The sequence below is a fragment of the Ursus arctos genome, unplaced genomic scaffold, assembly GCF_023065955.2.
Source record: "Ursus arctos isolate Adak ecotype North America unplaced genomic scaffold, UrsArc2.0 scaffold_11, whole genome shotgun sequence".
In the NCBI taxonomy this organism is placed as follows: domain Eukaryota; kingdom Metazoa; phylum Chordata; class Mammalia; order Carnivora; family Ursidae; genus Ursus; species Ursus arctos.
The window spans coordinates 1,779,091-1,803,946 of NW_026622775.1; the positions used below are offsets into that span (position 1 = coordinate 1,779,091).

Genomic DNA, 24,856 nt, shown 5'->3' on the forward strand with positions numbered 1-24,856 from the left:
GTATTTTCAAAACAAAGTGATGAAAAACTTCACAATCGTTTTGGGGAAAATACTCATGTGTTATTTCTAGGATAACATGGCTTATATCGTCTGACGACATTCTTGGAGTCTTTTGCTGGCAATGGCAGCTCTCACGCGGAGAGAGGCTAAGGATGATGGAAAGGGACGTCTCAGTTGCTGTCGAGGAGCTTTTACGTTCACAGCGTGTGAACACATGTATTCCCAGAGCGGTGTTTTTGTTTATTTTTTAACCTTTTAAGAGTTTACGTGTCTGTAAAATGTCATGTAATGCCACTGGGATTCATGCAAGTTGAAGCTTCTACCTCTGGCATAAACATCGAGGTTATTACCTACCATGAAAAATGTGAATGGGTCATGTCTCTGAGGGCCTCCCTTCACCAGAGGGAAAGTATCAGCACAGAGTTGCCGATCTGTGAGAGTCAAGTCTGAAACTTGCCCCAGTAAGATGGAGATGATGTGGGGCAAGAATTCCTTGAAACGCAAATGAACATAACTTTGGGTTGAAAGGCTAAGGTCCTGCTACTATGAGCACGGTCTCCTAGCCGGCAGCCTGAGCTTCACGGTGGAGCCCTATCCCAGACCAATGAGAGCAGAACCTACATTTTATCAGGATCTCCAGGGGACTTGTAAGTGCATTAGAGTTTGAGGATAGCCAAGCTTGAATCAATGCTTTGTTGGGGGGCACTGTCATTAACACATTTTTTATTAGAAAAAAAAATACTTCATACATTCGTTTTTCTATAAACTTTTTATTATTTACATTACTACAATATGCCTATTCTTTTTTTTTTTTTTAAAGATTTTATTTGTTTATGTGACAGAGAGACAGCCAGCGAGAGAGGGAACACAGCGGGGGGGGGGGGGGGTGGGAGAGGAAGAAGCAGGCTCATAGTGGAGGAGCCTGATATGGGGCTCGATCCCGGAACGCCAGGATCATGCCCTGAGCCAAAGGCAGCCGCCTAACGACTGCGCTACCCAGGCGCCCCTACAATATGCCTATTCTAACTTACTTGAATATATAGTTTCTGATGCTGCCACTTTTCTTACAGAAAATTCATTTTTTTTTTTTGTTTTTAATTTATTTGAGAGAGAGCAAGTGAGAGAGAGCAAAAGTGCAGGGGGTGGGAGGGCAGAGGGAGAGGGAGAAGCAGACTCCCCGCTGAGCAGGGAGCCCTACGCAGGGCTGATCCCCAGTGTAGGACCCTGAGATCATGACCTGAGCTGAAGGCAGATGCTTAACTGACTGAGCCACCCAGGCGCCCCCACATTTGTATTTTTTTTTAATGACTCACTTTTAGGAAACTAACCACCCCTTAGTTAAGAGAAGAAATTACTCTAGCTGATGGACTTCAAAAAGAGTCCAAGAATAGTGCAAACCACAAAGTCACAGGTTTACTGGGAGGCAGAATTGACCTGAGTGAAACCAAACATGGAGGCAAATGGAAGAGGAAGTGCTGAGAGTAACTCCTGGATTTCTGGCTTAGACAAGTGGACGGACGCTGAAACCCATTCATGAATGGCAGTGTATGATTTGGGAAGAAAAACCATGAGTTCAATTTTTGGACACGCTGATGCCTGTGGATTTTCCAGCTGGAGACCCAAAAAGACAGCTAGACACACAGGTCAGGCTCAGGAAAGAAGTTTGAGTTGACAAGATGGCGGGCTACCAATGCATAAAAAGAGCAGCCTCGTCCAGCATCAGGATTAAGGTCTGGTCCCTTCATCCCATCTGTTCTCAGTCCTAGCCATTTAATAATAAGGGCACCTCTGATGTTCTCCAATATGTCCACACCATCCTGAACGTGTCAGCGAGATGGGATGAAACCATATCTTTACTCCCTAGCAGGAGAAGGCCTTCTAAGTCCACTCAATCAAGGCCACTGGGGCAGTTTCAGGAAGTCTGCACCAGAGTGGACTGGGTCCAGGCAGGGCAAATATAGGTTCCTGGTATTATCCTAAACCAGGCTGAAGACTGGACTTCTTCCCCAAGTTCTCCAGCCTAAAACCAGAGGCAGCCATAGCCACTTCGCTGACACGTGCAAGATGTACGTTTCTTCTCTGACCTTGCGCGTCCTGCTTTTCTAGGAGATGTCTTCTGACAACTGCATCAGTACCCTTGCTTCTAAAATAAATATTGGCCTTAGACTAAACTAGAACTTAGCCCTGAAGGGTAAAGTCTAGAAAGCTGCAAGTGAGAAAAGAAGGAAATGTATTAGGTAATGTCTCCCACTACGAAATCATTAAAAAATCTTTCAGAGAAAAGTTAACTTTGTTGCCCTCATTTTTTTTTTTTTTTTTTGGTCTTTATATTTTTTGATTGTTAACACCGGACAGCCCAGCAAGTGAAGGCATCTCTTTCATTTGGTAATAATGTTACACTCAAATCATCTCAAAGAGAAAGGATTCAGTGTGTTCGGGTTTTTGAATTTTTCAAAAAGTTACCTACTCTACAACATGAATGACAGAACACAAGTTTATTGGGATGATTCTCCTTTTAGAGACAGCATCCCCTAGAAAGCCTCTACCTGCTGCAGGTGCGGGAGAAAAAGTGCATTCATACCTATTTCAAAACGTCTCTTTAATGAGAGGGGATATTTAAATTCTAAAAATAGACAACTGAGTCAAGCAGGAATGAAACAGCACATCTTGGGTAATCGTTCGTGTTTCAGCTGAGCTTGGCTCTGGGGGGTGGGGACTGACGGCTTCTTTCTGCTCGGGGAATACTTTCTCACAGCCCAAGAAGGGGGGCTTGTGAAGGGTAAGTACTACTCCAGTGTTAAAACAAGGACCCCATGTCTTGCTTCTGGCGCTCTACACTCAAAATCAATGAAGGAAGAGAAAGCTATGTCACAAAAAATGTCAGTCAATAGCCACATGTCTTTTTATAAACTCAAGGACAATATCCAAATAACTGAGTCATTCTGCTAGCTAGCCTTTCAAACAGCCATCTACTCACAGTAAACGTCTATGGGAAGCTCCGAGACCGCCGAGACGCAAGGCAGGAGGGGAGTTCACCAGGTTGGCAAAATTCGAGCACAGTCACATCAGCTGCGGAAGTAGCTCCTTTTCACTGTGGCCACTTTGGTCAAGAAAGACATTTTCAGAGACATCACATGACAGTGTTTCTGTGGGCTTGTGCAGGAAAATACGATTTCAAAGATTGAGTGGATGAGATTTTACGGCCCTTGCATATCAGCTGTATTATTTCACAGGCTCCATTTATTGAGCTACGTGCCAGGCACTGTTCTAGGTATTTCACATACATCGTCTCATTTGATCCTTAGCAAGTCAAGTTTCAGTTATAGAGAAGCCTATTCTTTTCTCTTTGCTCCCACACCTTTATTGTTACGCTCCAGGGAGGGGCTGACCTTCATATGACAAGATCCTGGTCCACAGGTCACAATTGACTAGACCAGAGGTGGATACTTGACATCAGATAAACTGTGCCAATCACATTCATACTGGTAAGAATTTGCAGTTGTATATAGATAACCAGGTTGGTCTCTGTTGAATGTTAGAACCAATAGATGTTCTACCGGAGGGGCTGTGTTGGATCCATTTTCAAGTCTTTGGGGGGAATGAAGAATGATACCACGACCATTTGGCCTTCATTGACTCAGAAGTCACATGGGGGCCAGACCATGTTTCAGTTACCAGATTTATTTGCTTATGAGGCCCACTACACTTTCTGCCCTCGGGGGTTCATAAGACACCCATATCCTTATAATTATTTCTCCTTTCTTCTTAAATTACCTTGAGTAGACTTCATTCAATACAACACAGTGGTCTCAAAGAGAGTATTCTCACCTCCACTCTAATGATGAGGAAAGACACTCAAGAGAGTTTAAGCACATTCCCCAGGATCATGCAGATAGTAACAAGGAGAATTCAAGCCCAAGTCTATATGACTCCTAAGTCTGGGCTTTTCACCACTAGATTAATTTAGATCTCAAAATTCCAGCATACATCAAGGACTGCTAAAGCCGTCTGAATCTACTAAACTAGAGCCTTTGTGATTTTCAGAAGTTACTTGTTCTTGAAGTTTAATATGCAAAACAAATGTTCATTGGAAACAGACAGGCATAGAGCGTCCATATTTTTATCTACATCATTACGTCGAGGGAAGTGAAACTTCCTGCTTTCTAGCTGAGTTGGCCTTCTTTCAAGGACTCCGATTCTAATTGCTTTTGCAGAACATGTACACCTCCAGTAAGTCAGACCCATCTCCTCCCATGAACAAATTTCATTTTCTTCTGGTCAATTTTCTATGCACAATTTATCATCACCAGATCATCCTCATTGTTTATCTTCATGGGCTGTTTCCCAGAAGAAATTGACATGAATTTTTTTTCTCTTTGTAACTAGCCATGAACCCAGTTACTCATATAACTTCTGAACAGCCCAGCTTTAGAGTTTAGCTATTAGCCCTCCTTTATGGAGAAAGAAGGCTCACTTAAGTGATCCTATTACCCTTTCTGAGCTCTCTTGGCGCTCATCCTAGGATGTGAGGCCTCACCGATCTATCACCCCATATAACTGCTTGGCTCACGAGAATCTGGACTTGGGCCACTCTGATTCAGTGATTATGTGCATGGTTTAGGTTAAGATGTTTTTATTGTAGTTCAAGCAAAAAACCATCACTTGCTGTAAATCCATCAACTTGGTTACTTTAAAGTTGTTACACTCATAATACTGTAACATCAATGAGAATTTCAAAAACTTATCCAGATACCCACCACTCTAATAAATCACCTTCCTCAGTGCGTCTATTTTCTTTGGTGTCCTGTTTGTATAAATGTATACTTTTTACCCACTTTTAACCATAACAAATGCTGCTTTGAATTTATCATCCCCTCACCAAACTTGTCAGGAAGCACTTTTCTGTAGTGCTAATTTTTGAAATTATCATTTGAATGGCCACATCTACCAATGTTAGATGTTAAACTGCGTGTTTCCAGTTACTTCTTTAAACATTTCTAAATCTGGTAACTACTTTGCTTTTTAGGTGACAAGCTCATCATCATTCCCCTTACTATGAGCCTCAACCAGCATTGGCCATGTGCGAATAAAGGCCAACTAGGAGCAGGGGAGTTAATCCCAGGATGTTATCAGTTAACCATTTGCCTGGTAGGGTGTAAATCTGGGTCTATCACTTCCTTGGCAGTAACCTTGGCAGAAGAGTTCAAGAGTTTTCTTCATAATTAACTTAGGGTCCAAAAGCAACAGAAAAAGAAGTTGGGGATAATGGTAACGATGCCTTTTACCCTAAGGGCAACATAGTTCCGCAGGGGACATGCAGTTGTAATTGAAATTCCTGTTTTCTATGAACACTTAAAGTTATGTTCCGCAGTCTTCTGTCCAAATAGGTCCCAGATAGGTTACAGAGAAATCTAGGATGTAGTTTTCTCCCTTCTGATCCCAGCTGAGACTCAGAAGGACTTGAGGCGTCTCTAGTACTATTAGTGGACATTTTAGCATTTTTCTCATCTAGACCCTCAGTCAGTGCTTCTAGAAGGCCTGTGTGCTTCTTTTGGCTAGCAGAAGACACAATGATTTGAGCCTGGAGAAATGTAAATCTGGGCAAGAAAAAACCTACTATTTATCCTAAAACGCACACACACACACACACACACACACACGAGCACTTTTCAAAACAAACCGGTTCATTTCCTTATCAAATACAAACACATGTACACCACACAATAACAACAAGAAAAGGGAAAATGGGGAGTAAGAATTATCCTATGTTTCTTAATGTGTGTATGAGGACCGTCATTCAGCTTTACTTTTGTAAGGGAGTTCACTCTTTTCTTATAACAAGTCTCAGTGTTTAAAAAGCTAGACAGTTTGCTACTTTGTTACTTGGTTGCCCTGAGCTACAATGTACTCCATTCACCTGCTCCCTGTTCTGAGTCTTTCTTAATCCTCAGAGAAACCTATCGCTGATCTCCTCCATTCTTCTGGGTCATACTTCATTCTGACCCGGGCCACTCCCTTCCCTGAAGGTCTCCATTCTAGCCTTCCTGGAGCAGCCTGAAATACCCCTGTGCTCCTGCCTTTTGTAGTGACCTCCATGATGCTCCTCCCAGCTGTTTCTGAGCTGGCTCCTAAGCTCAAGCCTAAGTGACTCAGCCCAGATCAGTGAATTCACCATTAAAAGATCAGACTATCTGAGCCATAACCAATGTAGATTTAATGCAGTCAAATCCCTTTACCCTGCTATTCTAAATTAAATACAGACACACCGAACATGTGTGCTATGAAGACATAAAGGAGGAAACACTGTTTGCCAAGTTCCAAAAAGTTTTAAAAAGAGATTTCATTACAGGTAATCTGTTGAGGATGGTAGGTATCTTTAAAGTTACCAGCAGTAATGCCAAAAAAACTAATTTTAATTAAAAGCTTTAATTAAAATTAAAAACTTAAGTTCAGTGGGCTTTCCTTCGACCTCATTCTCGCTATCCACGCCTGCATTCAGGTGCCTAGCCACCTGTCCCTCCAGTCTGGCCTCAATTCCTGTCCCCATCCCCACCCCCGTACTGGCTTAATTTTGCACTCTTTCTCATTCTCACTGCAGGTTCTCCGTTCCCTTCCAGGGACTTCCTATCCCTTCAGGGAGTTCATTCACTCCAAATACCTGCAATTATCACCTACACATGGCTTCTTGGTATTAGTTGGGAGTTGCAAGTAATAACAACCTAACTTGAACCAGCCTAAAAATTTAAAAGATATTTAACTAAAGGATCTTAGACAAGAATGAAGTTGAGCCTTAAGAATGCCCCGTATCAGGGACTTAAAACATGTAGCCTTTTTTTTTTTTTTAACTTTTTTTTTCCCCCTCGGTATGTCAGTTTCATTTTCCTTTGTGCAGTCTGAATTTGTATCTGTTTTGATACAGAGAACAGGAAGACTGGACTGTAATGACTTGGTCTCAATTCCAAATCTCTAAGAAAAAGTATTGATTGGCTCAGCTTGGGGGTAGGTGTTGAATAAACCCATTTTGACTGGGGTACCATCATGGGAAAGGATCAGAGCTCACCTGGGATGGAGCAACTATGACCGAGCGGTGATAAGAACATGGTATCTCTAATTGTCACCTCCAGACTTAACCTCCTACCTGAACACATGAAGAATTGCTGGATATTGTCACATGCTACCACTTCAAATTTCACAAGCTCGAAACTAACCTCATCATTTCTCACCCAAATCCTATGTCACCCGCATCCCCACCTTTACTCTTCATCAGTGAACAGCACTAACGTTCTTTCCACACCTGGCCAATGCCTTGAATCACCTTGTCTCCTCTCTTTCTCTTCCCTCTCTGATGCAGACATCAGTTCACATTATAGCAATAGCTAATATTTAGTGGGCATTTACTGTGTGCTACTAAATGGTGTATATAGTATTGCACTTAATTCTCAAGACAAACCCACGAGGTAGATACTATTGATCAAGCCATTTTAAGTTAAAGGAGACTGAGGCTCAAAAAATTAAACTACTTGCCCAAGATCACACAGCTACTAAGTAAAGGTGCTCACAAGCAAATTGAAATTCATTTGATTTCAGAACCAAAGCTTTTAACAATCATGCCATACTATCTGATTGCTTCTGAAACATGCTTGTTACTTAATATTTCTGATGTCTCATAACCTACAAATTCCTCTCCAATCACCTTGTGCAACCAAAGGAATAGCCTTGGCACTGCCATTCCCCTACAGCTACTAAGAATTCTGAAACTCCCCTGCGAACCTGGAGTTAAGAGTGACACCCAGACCCTCAGTGGTCGCAGCGTTCTGTTCCTTGACACTTGTGTGTTACCATCTCTAACAGCTGTTTAAAATTTGGGTTTTTTTTAAAAGCAGTTAAACGAATTAGCTTGTTCTATCTTCCCTTTAAATGATTCATTCCTCTGTATCTTCTGTTTTTCATGACTCACCAGGCCCTTACGAAAATCTAAAAGCATAAAATTCTTTAGTTGCACATTATTGCTTGATGGCCAAATGACAGACTTCACCTTTTCCTTGACTGGATGTCCCTCACCTTCAGACTCCTAATATTATTTCTAGGAAAATCTGTTCTCATAATGAGCCTTAATTTTCTAGAATAATACTTTTTTTGGAAATTCAACTCAGGTAAACCTCACAAATTCTTTGCCAGAGTCCATTTTTCCTGGAAACATGGCAGCATTGACCTCCTGTACACATAACCTTCTGCTGACCTGTGTTGAATTTCCACTGGTTATATGCTTAGTGGTTGTGGTACGCAGACATTAATGGTGCCCAATGATCCTTGCCTCCCGTATCTACTCCCTTGTTCAGTCCCCTCGCTCAAGTGTAGGCTGAACCCAGTGACTTGCTTCTAACCAATAGGATATGGCATGGTGATGTGATGTCACTTCCATGACAAAAGATTGTGATGGCCTTCTTGCTGGGTGGGGCACTATTTCCAACCTGGCTTGTTCATGGAAGAAGCAAGCTGCCATGTTGGAGAGGCCTCCATGGCAGGGGACTAAGGGTGGCCTCTAGCTAATAGCCAGCAAGAAACTGAATCCTCCTAACAAATATGTGAGCATAGAAGAAAATCCCTTCCCCAGTCAAGCCTTAAGATGACCCCGAGCTAGAGGACCCCATTAAGCCTGCCCGTGTTTCTGACCCACAGAAACCCCTTCTTATGACGCTGTCACAACATTGGTGTTAATGATCATGTTCTCTGTGATAGTAAAGAGTGAAAAGGGCACCTCCTCCCTACCCGACGTTAACATTAGCTCCTTGTATGTGAAGTTACTGTACTCTTATTCTCACGAATTACAGGAAGATAATTGTTTTTGTGAATTATTTTCTTGGGAGAATTTTTACACTGATTCTGTCATCAAAGGTTTATGTCCCATTAAAGCATAGCCAAATTCCTGTTTGTGGAGAAAATAAACAAGGATTCATTGTTTCTCCCTTTTTTTCCTCTAAGGGGCACCACCTTACATCATCCATATGGGTACACACACCAAGATGGTCAAATATATGCTATAATAACATATGTTATAGCAGTGTTTGCCAGTGGAGGAAAGGGGGGTAAGAAGCCAAATGCCATTGGTGTGTAAAAAGTATCTCCGTTCTCTGAGAAATTTGTACTAATTTAAATTGAAATTGTGTTCTAAGCTGGACAGTCTCATGTGCCTGGCAGTATCCACAAGTAATTGTTTGTCACAGTCCTCCCAAGGATCCAAGCCTGAGGCCAGCCCTTCACATTCCTCACATAATATGTTTCTCATAATAAATTGCAAAGAGCTTTCATGGGATGGACAATTGGTAAGAAAGGATGAATCTGGGCCACAGAGTAACTGGCCAACATCAATTCCAGCTCCCCTGCCACCTGTTTTCTCTGAAATTCTGTTTTAAATCTTTCATTCACTGCACATTGGAAAAAAGCAGTAAGGAGTGGCAAACCCAATTTGTTGCACTTTTTGTTTTACACCATGGGAAAACATCCACCCAAACAGATGTTAGTATAAAGACAGCATTTTTGATCGCATGGCTGGTTTATGTCCCTGCATTTGCTCCAAGTACTGACACGTTGTGAAAAAGTTAAGATTGGCCCCCAGTTTCACGGCCAATGCAAATGTTAAAGGGGAAAGAGCCACAGATTTGCATTCATCTCTTTCCTGTTCCCAGTATGTGGTACTGGGAGCCACAGACTAGAAACATGCCACCAAAGATGAGCAAAAATTGTCAGACTCACACACAAAGATTAAACATAATTTTGCCTGAAAAAGTAGCTGTAAGTCACTCACAAGTACTATTTTCCAATTTTCAATGAAAATTTGGGCTGTGGTAAAACTCAAATTAGGGTTTGAGAGCCTACCAGGAAATTCTTATTACAAAAAAGAAATCTCTATATAAAGAATACTGTTTTGTATTAAAACCGCAGACATTTTAAATAACTTTTAGTTGGGAAGAAATTTACAGCCAAGAATGGCAAAATGTTGCATATCTTCATTACCACAGTCATGACAACATGATTAAAAAAAAAGAAGATTTATTTATTTATTTTAGAAAGAGAGAGCAAGAGGGAGCATGAGCGGGGGGAGGGGCAGGGGGAGAGGGAGAGAGAGAGAATCCTCAGGTGGACCCCCCGCTGAGCGCAGAGCTTGACTCAGGGCTCAATCCCAGGACCCTGAGATCATGACCTGAGCCAAAATCAAGAGTTGGTGGCTCAACAGCCACCCAGGCGTCCCAACAGAATTATTTTTAAACATATCCCTCAAAGAGGCAAATGGTCTCGTTTCTACTTTAAAGGTGGCAAAGTCCACAGGAAAGCATGACAAAAAACAAAAGCAAAACCAGAACGCCATGCTTGGATTCAGAAAATCTCCTTTCTGGTCAGCCTCCCCTACTTGCTTGCTAGATGGCTTTCAGCAACCAAACTCTCTGGATTCTACTTGCTTCATCTTACACGCAAGATTCTTTCCAGTCCAAAACATTCTATATTCTAAATCCTCCTTTAGATTCAGAAAAGCAACCTACAGCCTAGAGCTATTGTGCTTTTGGCAGATGGCTGAATTACATAAAATCTGTTTGTAAGTGGTTAAGTATATTCTAGAGACAATACTGCTACTAATGAAAATTACATTTGTAGTACTTGTTTTGAGGGGCAGAAGGATAGAGGCTGGAGTGGGTATCGATAAAAATCAAATTATGGTTTGAGAACCTACCAAGAACTTCTAAAGTCTTCATGAATAAATTAGCAATTTTAAATTGCTATAAAAAACTAAAGAAAAGGAGAAATCAGAGGAGCAGCATTTGATATTATAGAAAGAAATGGGAAAACTCAAGTTTCTGGGAGAAATTGTTTAGAGTAAGTGGAATTTCAAGTGCAATAGATGCCCTTTAAAACTATTTTTTTCATGAGAGCTCCTCCACTAAACTATGTATATTAGAACCACATGGATTGCATCTTTCCAATTTCTCACTATGTATTATTCTCATTTGTTCTATCACTCTCTCAAGGTTATTTAGGTCTTCTAGCACTGTACTACTTACAGTATTTCTAATTTGAAAACCAAAAATGTGTTATCTCTACTTTCAAGTTTGGGAGGTCAAGTTTCAGACATGGAAGTTATTATCAATAATTACACTAAAACCCTTGTAGGAAGCCACTCTGGAACAAGACATTTAGCCTTTGGGCCCGAGCCTATTTTTATTTTTAAGTGTTTCATGTTTATTTTTGTCCCATACTCCATGAAAAGAGCAGCAGTAAACATGTGATGACCAGCGTCGGTAACTCTCACAACTAAGGTATTGTTTCTATGCAAGTCAGACTTTTCTGAGTGTTAGAGGAAGCTTATGTAAAAACTCTCAAGATGCCTTAAATACTAATAAGAGATAAGATCCTCCTCAAAATTCTCAAAATGCCTTAAATACTAATAAGAGATAAGATCCTTATCTTTCTGGATACCATTTATTCACTTGGGAGGAGGAAAAAAACACAGGTAACACTAGTCATTGTTTCAGAAAGGACAAAATATTCTAAGCTGCATTAAAAAGGTATATGGAATGCATAAAAAATAAAGGATCCGTTTTTTTCTTTTCCTTTTCTTTTTTTTTTAGACTGGGCAGATGTTTACTATATTCATGTGGGGCCTCCACAGGGGGATATAAAAGATAACAAAATAATTTGGAAAGGATTTCACAAAAATTCTCAATGAAGAGTACAATTTTAGGAACTAAAAATTACACAACTTGGGGAAAAAAATTTAATACTTAACTTTACCTGAGATTTATGAGGAGCTCTCAGAGTACAGGGATCAGGTCCTAATATGTTAAATATAAAACAAGCTAAATTAAAAGTACTGTTATATTAGATATGTTAAATCTCCCTTTTTGGAGATCCCTAAAAGGAGTAGATTCTTATATTTCAAAGATATTACACGGGCTTTCAGAAAGCAGCGGAGATAGCCCTGAAAATACTTCTGATTGCTGTAAGAGAACACTGACTGCAGAGGCTAAAGACCTGTGATTTCCGGGCATCCACTCAGCCTCTAAATTTACTTAGTGTGATAAGTATAATGGAAAGAATAGCTGTCTTCCCCACAGGATGTTGTATCAATATAGTACACCAAACATGAATCGTTAATGTGTAAAAAACGCCTAAATTGTCATTATCCAATCTCTGCTCTCAATGAGTTTATAGTCCAGTAATAGAGACCATATGAACAATTCTAATAGAAACCAGAATGACCCAAATCCTGGGAAGGAGGAATAAATCAATAGTGCCATTCTCCACCCCACCCCCCCCCCAGAGGAGAAAATGATTGATTTCAACAGGAGGGTTGGAGAAGTTTTCACAGAAACGGCAGCAGGAGTTGGGCTGAGAGGATAAGAGCTCAAGAAGCATGGTGATTCAGCAGAAAGGACCTCATCATGACAGGGTCAGCGGCCTGAGCTCTCTCCCACTGTTGCCTTCCCCGGGGCCCTGGAAGCTTGCCAGCCTCTCCTGCACAGAGGGGGCCCTCAGCGCGCGCCTTTGCCCGCCTTGTTGTTGGTTTAGGCAGAAAGGAGCAGCAAAGTGCTGATTCAATTGTGGGCTCAGCTGTTTTTGTCCACCTGTGCACAGAAAGGCTTCTGATGTATGAGATTCTGGCCGGAATCCTAGTATGTATGTTCTGCTTCCCACATGGGGAGAACCCTTGCCCAAGGATGGGAATCCCTGGTCCTGCCCACTGCCAAGTTCTGCTAGTCGGAAGACCACAGACGCACTTCTGCCCTCCAGTTTTAGCTGCTTTGACTGCAGAAGTCTCGTTGCTTGCTACTCTTTCATAATTTCTTTTAAAATTGTACTGGTCCTATTAGACTTTATCCATTTTAATCTAAGGTGTGAGTCGTAAAAACATTTATCTTACTTTTCAGTGTAACTTTTGACAGACATCAGAAAGCAGTAACATAACAAAGTCCTATAGTTAGCCCTGCTTAAAAAGGAAAATTAGTATATTTTGCTCCTGCTTCCCCAGTTAGCCCAGCATAAATATTTTCAGGATCCACGTTTGAATGTTTTTATTTGAATGTGGGCTTACCTCTTTAAACTTGGGTGCAGTTTTCAGGATCCAATTTTTGCACCTAAGACTAAAAATCATATATATTGATAAAAACATTCAGATCCAGTAGATAAATAGGTAAATAAAATAAACAAAACATTTATAAGACACTATTACTAGTCGAGATGTAGGGAAAAAACTTAAACCTATTATGAATAACAACAACAAAATATCCTGTCATAGGAAGGGGAAAAGAAACTAGAAATCTCACATATTGCTGATGCCGATATAATATGGAACAACCCTTATGAAGATCTTCTTGGTCCTAAAATGTTCTTATCTGAGTACATCTTATAGAACTTATACTAAGAAAATGATCTCTAACGAAGAAAACCTGTTGGCCAGCGTACCGGACTACTGTAGAAACCGCCTCAGGGATCTTCCTGTGTCTATCCTTGCCCTACACTGCCCCCAACCCCTCACTTCCAGCAAAGTCTATGTCAACACAGCAAGCCAACTGACCCAGTCTTCTGCTTAGGACCCTTCATGGCTCCTGATTTTATCAGGGTGTGAGGCCAAGTCCTACACTGGCCTGCAAGGCCCTGTTTGCTCTCTCTCCCTATTACCTGCGGGACCTCCTCTCTGCTACTCCAGCTGTTCTCCTGCAAGCCCCCCACATTCCTGCTTAAGGGCCTTTGTTCCTGGTGTCCCCTCAGCCTCAGTGCTCCTCCCCCAGAGACCCACATGGGCCCACTCCTGCTTCTCTTCAATCCTCCACCCGCCCGTCACCTTCCCAGTGAGGCCTGTCCTGACCTACTCCATTTAAATTTCAATTCCCACTCCTACGTCTGAACACAGGCTGGATATAAATTACGTATAAAATACGATACACGTTACCTACAATGGTCACGCTCTGTCTTCCCCACACAAATGCAAGGCGCACAAGGGCAGGGACTTTTGTATGTTCTGTGCTGACATAGACGAAGAACTGGGGATAGGACCTGGCACGTATATAGGTAGTCAACAAATTACGGCTACATTTTAAAATAGCAAAATAGAGGAAGCATTTCCAGAAACAGAGGGTTGGCTAATTAAAATCATTGTAACCAGATGCATTCAGGACTGATGTCATTAAAAGCCCCTAATCTCTCTGCATGCTTCAACCCTTTGCAACCAGGTACTCAGAAAGGGGAAAGAGTCCTTGATGTATTGGGTATTCTTAACAGAGAAGAGACGCACTGACGGCTTTCCCCTCGGGGCGTACCAGGATACCTTCGGAGTCGTGGCATTGGGGTATGACTGAAAGATGCATTGTCGGTCCTGACACAGAGAGCTCAATCAAGATTTTTTGACTGAAGGAAAGAACAGCGTATGCCTTCTCTCCTGGCTGCACTGGGCTCCTGGCTCCCTTTAAGCTGGGGAATAATCTGAGAAGTGGTTTGTTCTCACAGGTCATCCAAATAGGGTAAATTCAGGCCAACGGCAGAAGCTCTAGCCTGCAGCTGGCCTCAGACGTTTTACTCAGCTCTTGTGTCTTGTCGCCGCCGCGGTCTCCTGCTCCTGCCAGAGCACAGCCGACCGCTGCGACTCCTCTCTGGCTGTCACGTCAGAAGCAGAGGCTTCTCTGTCACGGTGCCTTAGGAAGACAGATGCCAGGTGCGGTGCTGCTGCGGGGACCGATTCTTCCGGGCTCAGTTACTTCATCCACCCAGTTTGATAACTTAGAAATCAAAAGTTATTCCCATTGGGTATAAATTTTTCTGATCTGAAACCAAAAACACATTGAATATTTAACACTAGACTTAGTATTCACATTGTTCCCTTTTGGTTTTTTCTTCCTACCAGGAGGTAATGATAACCTTCTGTGCATAAGCCCACTACAAAGGCACACATCTAGTTTCTGTCTCCTCTTCTTAGGGGCAGTCTCAAGCAGAACACCAACTGAGAAATTCCCAGTTTGATCTATCCCTCGATTATCTAAACCAATGGGTTTAAAACTTAAATTTGTAAGACTCGTGAGGATGAGGGGAAAACGTTTGGGGCCCTCTCCCCCAAAATTCTTATTTAACATATTTTTAGGGAAAGCTAGAAAGATTCTTAAGAAGGATTCTAAGTGATTCTGAAGCTGGTGTTTCGAAGACCCCACAGACAAACCCTGATACACTCCTTGAACAGAATGTACAAGGAGGATGAGAAAAGACACTACCCAAAATTTACAGATGTGATCCACTCCATAAAAAGATAGTACTCATAAATAATAAAGATAAATGAGCAGTCACAAGACGTCTTTATCTATGACAATGCAATAATCCCTCTTCTGGGAATAAATCGCCGAATGCTGCTAGTAATGAGTACGCAAACTGCTAAAGATACATGTAGTCCATGATGGAGAAATGGGTTTTATGAAATTCAGTGCACTCCTTCTGCACAATGGAGTGAAATTAAATGTACCATGTATGAAATGGTTGTCTGTATGTGAAAAATAACACCTCAGAAAAATTTCAGACACTTATAATAGCAGCAAGTTTGAGAAAAATGAATCCTCGATAGTCTACCCCTTTGATTTTTCACATCCAGGGGTACCGGCTGTGGGCGTTCCCTAAATCCATCCACGGGTCACTTTTGGTTTCCTAATTTGTTGTAGGCAATTTTAACAATGATTTCCTCTTCCTTTTCCAGGAACTCTCCTTTATAACCATATAGTATAAAATCTATTCAATATAATTGTTCCATGGGAAAGGGCTCAGATCTAGTCTGGAAGACACTATGGAACAATCATGAAATAGCCATTCAATTAAATATAACTGTCATCATTATAATGATGGCCATGTAGCAATGTAGAAAGATGCCTATAAAAGAAAAATCAAAATTCAAGATGTTTATTAAGATTATAACTGCAAAATTGTATACTGTGAAGACAAATTTGATTAACTGTACTGAGATCAGCAAGGCTCACTAACAGGTGGCAGCTAAGTACTACTGACGTCTAGAAGGAGAGGAGTCAAACAGGTGTGAGCTTCCCCACCAGACGTGGCCTCTCTCTTCCAACTTTCGGGAGATTGATACACCACATGCCACAAGCCCATTAATTTGTCCTTTGATAACTCAGCTTATTGTTTACAACTACTGCAAAAATAGTTCTTCCTTATTTTCCTCTATGCTTTATTATTCCCACAACATACAAAAATCAATGTACAATAAATAAGATTAAAAACAACAGACGCTCTCCTCACATTCTTAGATGTCCTCCAAAGTTCGCACATTCCCAAAGAGGTCTTCAGTGAACCCTTGTGTCACTTGGGCGCATGGCTTAAGCCCGCTGGGCCTGTGTGCTCATCCGTAAAGCAGGCCCCCTCTGAGCTTTGCCTACATCACAAGGGAAGCAGCGCGCACAGCAGGGTGGAAAAACATGGGATTTAGAGCCATACTGTCAAGAGTTCTAATTCTGGCTCTGAAACTTACCGTGTGATCTTAGGCAAGTTACAGAACTTCTCAGAGCCTCGATATGAAGGGGGCAATCTCCACCACACAGGGCATGTGCATGCATGACAGCTAAAACCTACCACACAACAGATGCTCGAGAAATGGTAGCTATTGTAACAGCGCTTTGTAAACTTCAAAACATATTATGCAAACAGAACATGCTCAGGACGGTAACAGAAAGAGAAAAGGGGAAGAAGAGGTCTGAACAGAATTGGCAGAAGCAGCACAGTAAGGGGAGTGTGAGCAGACGAGATGTGCTGGAGGAGGAGTGAGTAGCACGGCGTGGCTGGACAGTGGGGCTCCTGGAAATCAGAGGGTCTGATTCTTACTCTGCAGAACATGGAAAGCCACTGAAGGTATTTTGAGAAAAATATAACAAGGCAAGACCTTTGCTTTAGGGAAAAAACTAGCAATGAAGAGGATGGCATGAAAGGGAGAAAAGCCAGAGACCGCACAACTCACTCAGGAGACAAGAAGGCACGAAATGGAGCGAGAGCAATGGGGCTGAGGCCGGGGTCTGGATCCTGGAGGCATGGAGAGGGGCTGGGAGGCTGGCCCAAGGACCCCAGTGAAATCAGAGGGGAAACCAGCATGGTGTGGGTGGGAAGGAATGGAGAGGGCCGAGAAACATTTAGATGATCTTCATGAATGAAGACAGGAGGAAGTTCAATATGATTTCAAGGGTTTGAGTGGGGGGCTAGGAGAATGTGAATTCCACTGCTGAAGAACGAGGGAAGATAAGAGCATTCAGTTCTAGACCAGAGGGGTTGCAGGCATCCAAGAGATAGACCTCAGGTGAGAGACCTGGGCTTCTTATGAAGACCTCAGATCATCGCCAGAGAGATGAGAACTGAGACTGAGGGGACTGAATGAGAATCAGAGACGTCTAGGTCCTCTAAAATAATAAATTCGAGGAAAGAGCCTTAATAAATGTAAACACATTTACACAGGCCTAATAAGAGGACAGAGTTTGGTTAAAGAAAGTTTCCACCAGCAAGCTGAAAAAAGATAATATGGTATGAAAATGAGAATAATTATGTACAACAATCTAAGTAACTTACTAAACTTGTAATTTCTGTCTTAACCTATAGAAATAAAAGCTAACAAAACTGATGGGTTCCTTTCAGCCACAGAAATTAGAACTGGTCAAAACTCAATGCTTCTAAATTTCTGCTATGAAATTAAACAAAATCTTTTCATATCAATAAATATCCGAATAATTTAAAAATATCACTCTTTATTTATATATTGTATATCTCAAAAAAGGCTGGGGGGGAAAAAAAGAAGTTTCAACAGGAAGTCAGTAAACTCTCATAGATCGGCCTGTTGCTAGCACTTGGGGGAGAGGGAGTCGCGGGGTCCTTGGAGATTGGAATCTTGATGGCAGAACTTCAAATGTTCGAATCACTTGTCAAGGAAGTGCCACACTTGCTGTGTGTCTGAAATGGGGAAGAGGGTGTCAAGGAAGGGGTCAAGAGTGAGGGAGGGAGAGAGGAGGGAAGACAAATTTAATTTAGAACTTTAGAAGTATTTAGACAGAGAAAAGCAATCATAAGCTCGGTGCAACACATTTCCCCATTTCAAGTTACTCCCCTTTAAACTCTTGTTCTAAGTTCTCTCATTTGGCTCCAGCCTTATATAAAACTGTGCTAAAAATTCCAGAGCCTTCCATTTTATTCCCTACATCTTTCTGGGTCATTTTAGTCTCTACTGAGTAACACAGAAGTTAGTGTCCCCGCTACAGCATGAAAGGTCTAGGAAAACCTTGTACTGTAAAACTTGACTGCCTGTCAAATATCCAAAATGGGATAGTATTGCAAAGAAACAGTCTGTTAGTTTCCCATATAAGGAATATAACTTGCTTTCCCATGAAATGTCTACAGATCTGCTCTTTTCTAAACATCGTAGAACTTGACAGAGTAAATAGTTCTCATTTTTCCTCCAATTTTGCGAGTTGCATGCTCTTCTAATGTTTTATATTAAAACAAAGGGCCAAAAATCTTGCAAAGCTTCAAAGATGAATGCTTTGTGCCTATGCTTATATTCTGAAATTTTTACTACACATTTTACTTGTTTCTCAAAACAGCTTCAAATAATGGTAACAAAATATAGTACTGAATATAGTTTTTTCAATCCTACTATAAATTTTGATTTTAAGATACTTATTTAAAATGAATGATTCATTAAAATGATGAGATAACAAAGAAAATCTCCCAAATTCAGATATCTGGAGTCTCATTAAATTTATCAGAACTACCTGAAACCTCTCAGTACTTCACCAAAAAAAGTCACTAACACAATCAAACTATTTTCTAGCCTGAAAGTAATATATGTACTCCTTCTCATTTTCTGAAATTAGGAAATAATTGATTTCATCTGAACATTTTAATGACTATTTTAAAAAGTATTTTACTTGGTTTATATAACTTTTAAATTGATCTATTGTACTTTTTCTGGTTTCCACCACTATAAACAAATTTATACATCTAGCTCCTCAAGAACCAAAATATACCATACCTTCTTCCTTACTTTCCTTATTCGGTGACGGTGACACCTGAAAGGTAACAACAGAGAAAAGTCCCTGTTATGAATACTTAGATGTGGAAACTACCTCCACAATTTTTTTTTCATGAAACTATAGAACTTTACCTGAATTGGTTCTTTAACCTGAAAAAAGTAAGTACTCCTCTTTGCCTTTAATTATCATTGCTGCTTCTTTTGGATAAACAAACCACAGATTTAGAGTCAAATAAAAAAAGGACGCTTGAAAATATTTTTCTCATTAACCCATGGGAAGTACTGAGAATGCAAAGAGGAGTGAGGGAGAGGTTTTCTTTCAGTTGCTTCTCTGGCTGAGGACTAGAAGACAAAAATCCCACACACACATTCCTAGACACGTCATGCACATGCACGCACACACGCACACACCACACTATATAATTTATTTAGCTGTTCTCTAGAGCATTTATATGAATTTTTCTGTTTATTTCCATGACTAGGCCAAGATTTTTAGAACAAATGCAGTATAGTCTGTGATAGACGAGTCTGAAAGAAAGGCTTTTCTGAGATATCAGACTTTTTTTTTTTTTTTTAAGATTTTATTTATTTATGTGACAGAGAGACAGCCAGCGAGAGAGGGAACACAGCAGGGGGAGTGGGAGAGGAAGAAGCAGGCTCATAGTGGAGGAGCCCGATGTGGGACTCGATCCCAGTACGCCGGGATCACGCCCTGAGCCGAAGGCAGACGCTTTAACGACTGCGCTACCCAGGCGCCCCCAGACTTTTTTTCTTAATTAGGAACAATACATTTTTTAGGTTTTTGTGTTTTGTTTTGTTTTTGAACATTTTATTGAGCGATCCCTCATCCATGGAGAGGAATGCACAAAGCCCAAGAATAAACATCTATGTAATCACCACCCAAGTCGAGAAACAGAATAGGCCAGGCCCTTCCCTAATCATAACTTTTTCTCCCCTCGGGAAAACCACTATCCTGATTTTATGACACATTTGAGATTTCCAATTTAATAATCAACTTTTAATTCTCTGATTTTGCTCATCCTCAACAGGAAAGAGATCTCCTTCTAACATTTGAGGTCTGGGGCAAAGGTACAAAGGCAAGACTGTATACCATAAGTGTGAATACTAAAAAGTTATAAATCAAGCTAACAAAGTGATGGAGTATAAAGTATGCTCCACCCTCCTATCTTGAGAAATATATTTTTGTAATGACTTGGAAGCCCTCTGTTTAGCATTCTAGACACTCCAGAGGCTGCCTGAGTACAGCAGAGTCAGGAAAAGAGGCACACATCCCTCATCCTCCCCCACTTCTCTTCCGTCCACAGGCTCCAGTCTGGATTACGGGCCTCACTTGCACAAGGGCAGAAATCCGAGCCCACACATCTATGTACTCCCCATCTCCGAAAAGCCACCCAATGGCCCCTGCAGAAGTAACAGTGAGCACACTGTTCACAAAGGAATGAGCACGGACTTGGGGAGATGCCCATGAAGACCCTGGATACAGGCTTGCAAGTATCCGGGTAAAGAATTCCAGGATTTTGAGTAGCTAGAGGGTGGTACGGAGTGTGGGTTAGCTCCTGGTGAATGCACAACTTTGGTCCCTTGGTCTTGCCTTGTGGGGAGGGATATAAGTGATGAAGGCCAGAGCAAAGCAGGGCCTTCCTTGCTTAGGTCTAAGGGCAGTACTGAATAAGAACAGGTCAGTAGGAGAAAAACTGAAATTTCAGCAACATTGAAATAGTCCCTGTGATAGTTAATGTGTCAACATGGAGGATGTTTGTAGCTGAGATTAATATTTAAATAGGTAAACTCTCAGTAAAGCAGACTGCCCTCCATAATGTGGGTGGGCCTCAACCAATCAGTTGAAGGTATGACTAGAACAAAAAGACCAACCTCCCCAAGCAAGAGAAAATTTTCCAGCAAACTACCTTTGCACCTCATCTGTCTCCAGCTTGCTGGCCTACTCATCAGATTCCGGACTCATTAAGCCTCCACAATCCCTTTTTACATATATCTACAAATCCTACTGTTTCTTTGGAGCACCCTAACACATTCCTCTGAATCATAAATACTTTATTTATGATTAAACGTTATTTTTCCTTCTACTCTTTAAGAAAAAAGCTAATCAAATATTCTTTATGTTCTGTCATAGAAAAATGATGTAACAATGTAAATAAAGAAAACCTCCGTATAAATTCTATGTAAAACATCCTAGAGATTTCCAAGTACTTCAAAAAAAAAGAAAAAAAAAGAAAACAAGGAAATATTCTGTTCAGCTTCCTAGCACAGAGAAAATGCTTAACGATGGTTAGTCTGGAGGATGATCCAACTTATGTAAACCTGGGTGTGAAAAGTACCACCACAGTATAAAAATTACACTCATTCAGAGCAGGCCTCTGAGATTTGATGGCTGTTTTACTACACAGACAATAAGACGGAGTAACTTGTTTATTCTTTGAAATTGGTATGCTCTTTCAATTGTGCAGGACATCTATTACAAAGTTTGTTGGAAAGTTAGCTGTTCAGATTTCCTGTTTAAAATGAGCAGCTGCTTCTTGCTGGAGCTGCCAAACATTTCAGAGGAAGGAAACGTGTGGAATGTAGGCATACATCAGAGAGACTGCGAGTCGGGTTCTGCCACTGCAATAATGCAAATATTGCAAAAAAGTCAATCAAATGAATTTTTGATCTCCTAGTAAAGGTTATGTATACCCTCTAGTCTATTAAGTGTGCAATAAGCAGCATTATATCTAAAATAACAATGTACATACCTTAACTTAAAAATTATTGCTAAAAAATGCTAACCATCGCCTGAGCTTTCAGTGAGTTATAATCTTTTTGCCGGTGGAGGGTCTTGCCTTGATGTTGATGGCTGCTGACTGATCAGGCTGGTGGTTCCATAGGTTTGGGTGGCTCAGCTGTTTCTTAAAATAAGACAACAATGAAGTCTGCCACATCGACTGACTCCTCCTCTCGTGAGTCATTTCTCTGCAGCATGTGATGCTGTTTGATAGCATTTTACCAACAGTAAAACTTGCTTCAAAACTGGAGTTAATACTCTCAAACCCTGCCGCTACTTTATCAACTGACTTTATGTAATATTTTAAGTCATTTGTTGTCATTTCAACAATCTTTATGGCATCTTCACCAGGAACAAATTTCATCTCAAGAAACCACTTTCTTTGCTCACCCACAATAAGCAACTCCTCATCCATTCAACTTTTACCAAGAGATCGCAGCAATTCAGGCCCATCTTCAAACTCCACGTGTCATTCCAGTTCTCGTGCTGTTCCCACCGCATCTGCAGCCACCTGCCCCACTGAAGTCCTGATCCGCAAGTCGTCCAAGAAGGCTGGAGTCAACTTCTTCCAAACGCCTGTTCACGTGCATATTTTGACCTCTTCCTTTGAATTACAAATGTTCTTAATGGCGTCTAGAATGGTGAATCCTTTCTAGGAGGTTTTCAATTTACTTTGCCCAGATCCATCAGAGGAATCACTTCTCGGTGGCAGCTACAGCTTTATGAAATGTATTTAAGTAGTAAGACTTGAAAGTCCAAATTACTCCTTTGATCCATGGGCTGCAGAATGCATGTGGTGTTAGCAGGCATGGGAACAACACGAATTTCACTGTACATTACCATCAGCTGTCTTGGCTGATCAGATGCATCGTCAAGGAGTAATAATATTGTGAAAGGAATCTTTTTTTCTAAGCAGTAGATCTCAACAGTGGGCTTAAAATATTCAGTAAACCATGTTGTAAACAGATGTGTTGTCATTCAGGCTTTGTTGCTCCATTTACAGAGCACAGAGCAAGTAGAGTTATTAGCATAATCTAAGGGTCTGAGGATTTGGGGATGGCAATGAAGTCACCAGCCGCATTAGCCCCTGACAAGTCGGCCTGTCCTTTGAAGCTCTGGAAGCCAAGCGCTGACTTCTCCTCTCCAGCTATGAAAGTTGTAGATGGTATCGTCTTCCAATATAAGGCTGTTTCATCTACACTGAAGATCCGCTGTTCCGTGTCACCACTCTCGTTAGTTATCTTAGACTTTCTGCTGACTTGCTGTAGCTTCTCCTACATCAGCACTTGCTACTTCACCTTGAACTTCTATGTTATGGAGACGGCTTCTTTCCTAAAACCTCATGAACCAATCTCTACTAGCTTCCAACTTCTCTTCTGCAGCTTCCTCACCTCTCTCAGCCTTCACAGAATTGAGAAAAATTAGGGCCCTCCTCTAGATTAGGCTTTGGCTTAAGGGAATGTCGTAGCTGGTTTGATCTTCTGTCCAGACCGCTCCAACTTTCTCCGCAGCAGCACTAAGGCTGTTTTGCTGTCTTACCACTTGGATGCTCACTGCAGTAGTCAAGAACTTTTCCTTTGCGTTCACTATTTAGCTAATTTTATGAAGCAAGAGGCCTTGCTTTTGGCCTGTCTTGGCTTTCAACATGTGCCTTCTCCATTAAGCGTCATCGTTTTTAGCTTTTGATTTAAAAAGAAAGATGTGGTACTCTTCCCTTCACTTGAACACTCGGAGGCCATTGTAGGGTTATTAATTGGCCTAATTTCAATATTATTGTGTCTCGGGCAACAGGAAAGGCTCTCTTTGGGCCACATGGGAAACTGCCAGAGAGTGGAACAGTCAGAACACACACAACATTTATCCATTATGTTCACTGTCTTTTATGAGTGTGGTCTCTGGTGCCCGAAAACAATTACAATAGTAACATCAAAGCTCCCTCATCACAGATCACCATAACAAATATAATAAAAAAGTCTGAAATATTGTGAGAATTACCAAAACAAATAAAAAAGTCTGAAATACTGTGAGAATTACCAAAACGTGACAGAGACACAAAGCGAGCAAACGCTTTTAGAAAAGTGGCACAGAGCCAACAGACTTGCTTAACCGTTACCACAAACCTCAGTATGTAGACAATGCAGGATCTGTGAAGGACAATAAAGTGAGGTACGCCTGTATAAAAGAGAATAACTGAGCAACTTCTCATGAACCTAAAACGTATTACAGGATAGAAACAGACAAACTACTCTAGCTAAAACATTTATCATTACATTTTATTTTAAAAATAATTGCCAGGGACGCCTGGGTGGCTCAGTTGGTTAAGCATCTGCCTTTGGCTCAGGTCATGACTCCAGGGTCCTGGGATCAAGTCCTGCATCGGGCTCCCTGCTCGGTTGGGGAGCCTGCTTCTCCCTCTCCCTCTGCCTGCCCACAGTTGCCCCCACTCGTGCTCTTTTTCTCTCTCTCTCCCCCTATGCGTTCTCCCTCTCACATAAGTAAAATCTTTAAAAATAAAATGTTCTTAGTTCTTCATTCTTTTTTTAAAGATTATTTTTAAGTAATTGCCACACCCAACGTGGGGCTCAAACTCACAACCCCAAGATCAAGAGTTATGTGCTCTACCAACTGAGCCAGTCAGACACCGCCTTATTTCTTCAATCTTAAAATATATTTCTTGGTTAGTAGAATATATTCAGTATGTACAAAGCCTTATAAAAAAGAAAATAAACATCACCAATAAGTTGAACATGCAGAGATAAGAACTCCTATAGTTTGGGGCTCTTTTTTTTTTTTTTTAAAGATTTTTCCATTTTAACATATGCCAAAAGAGAGATCAACATTTAAATTTGAAAACAAAGGGTTCATGAGACACATCTGCTCTTCAATTCTTCACCTGCAGTCAATGGCTTCCTGATTCTTAAAGTACCAACACACCACACACCTGCTTACAAAAGGTGGAAGAACTCAGAGCAGCACAGAGGAGCACCTAGAAGGGACCCAATCCCAACTCT

The 24,856-nt window shown here is 41.2% G+C and overlaps 1 protein-coding gene across 4 annotated transcripts in view; it reads right to left on the reverse strand.

Moving 5' to 3' along the window:
• Positions 1-17,748: 17,748 nt before the first annotated feature.
• Positions 17,749-24,856, reverse strand: part of PPA2 (inorganic pyrophosphatase 2) — an 80,646-nt gene continuing 73,538 nt past the window's right edge. For 3 of the 4 annotated variants that reach the window (XM_026499114.4, XM_044384222.3, XM_026499113.4), the window contains 2 exons: positions 19,046-19,082; positions 17,749-17,967 (listed from right to left, as the gene is read on the reverse strand). In XM_026499114.4, the coding sequence (XP_026354899.2) occupies positions 17,933-17,967; positions 19,046-19,082 (72 nt within the window). In that variant the 3' untranslated portion in view covers positions 17,749-17,932. Of the gene's footprint in view, positions 17,968-19,045; positions 19,083-24,856 lie in introns of those variants that run through there. The other variant, XR_006409597.3, reaches the window with a different exon arrangement.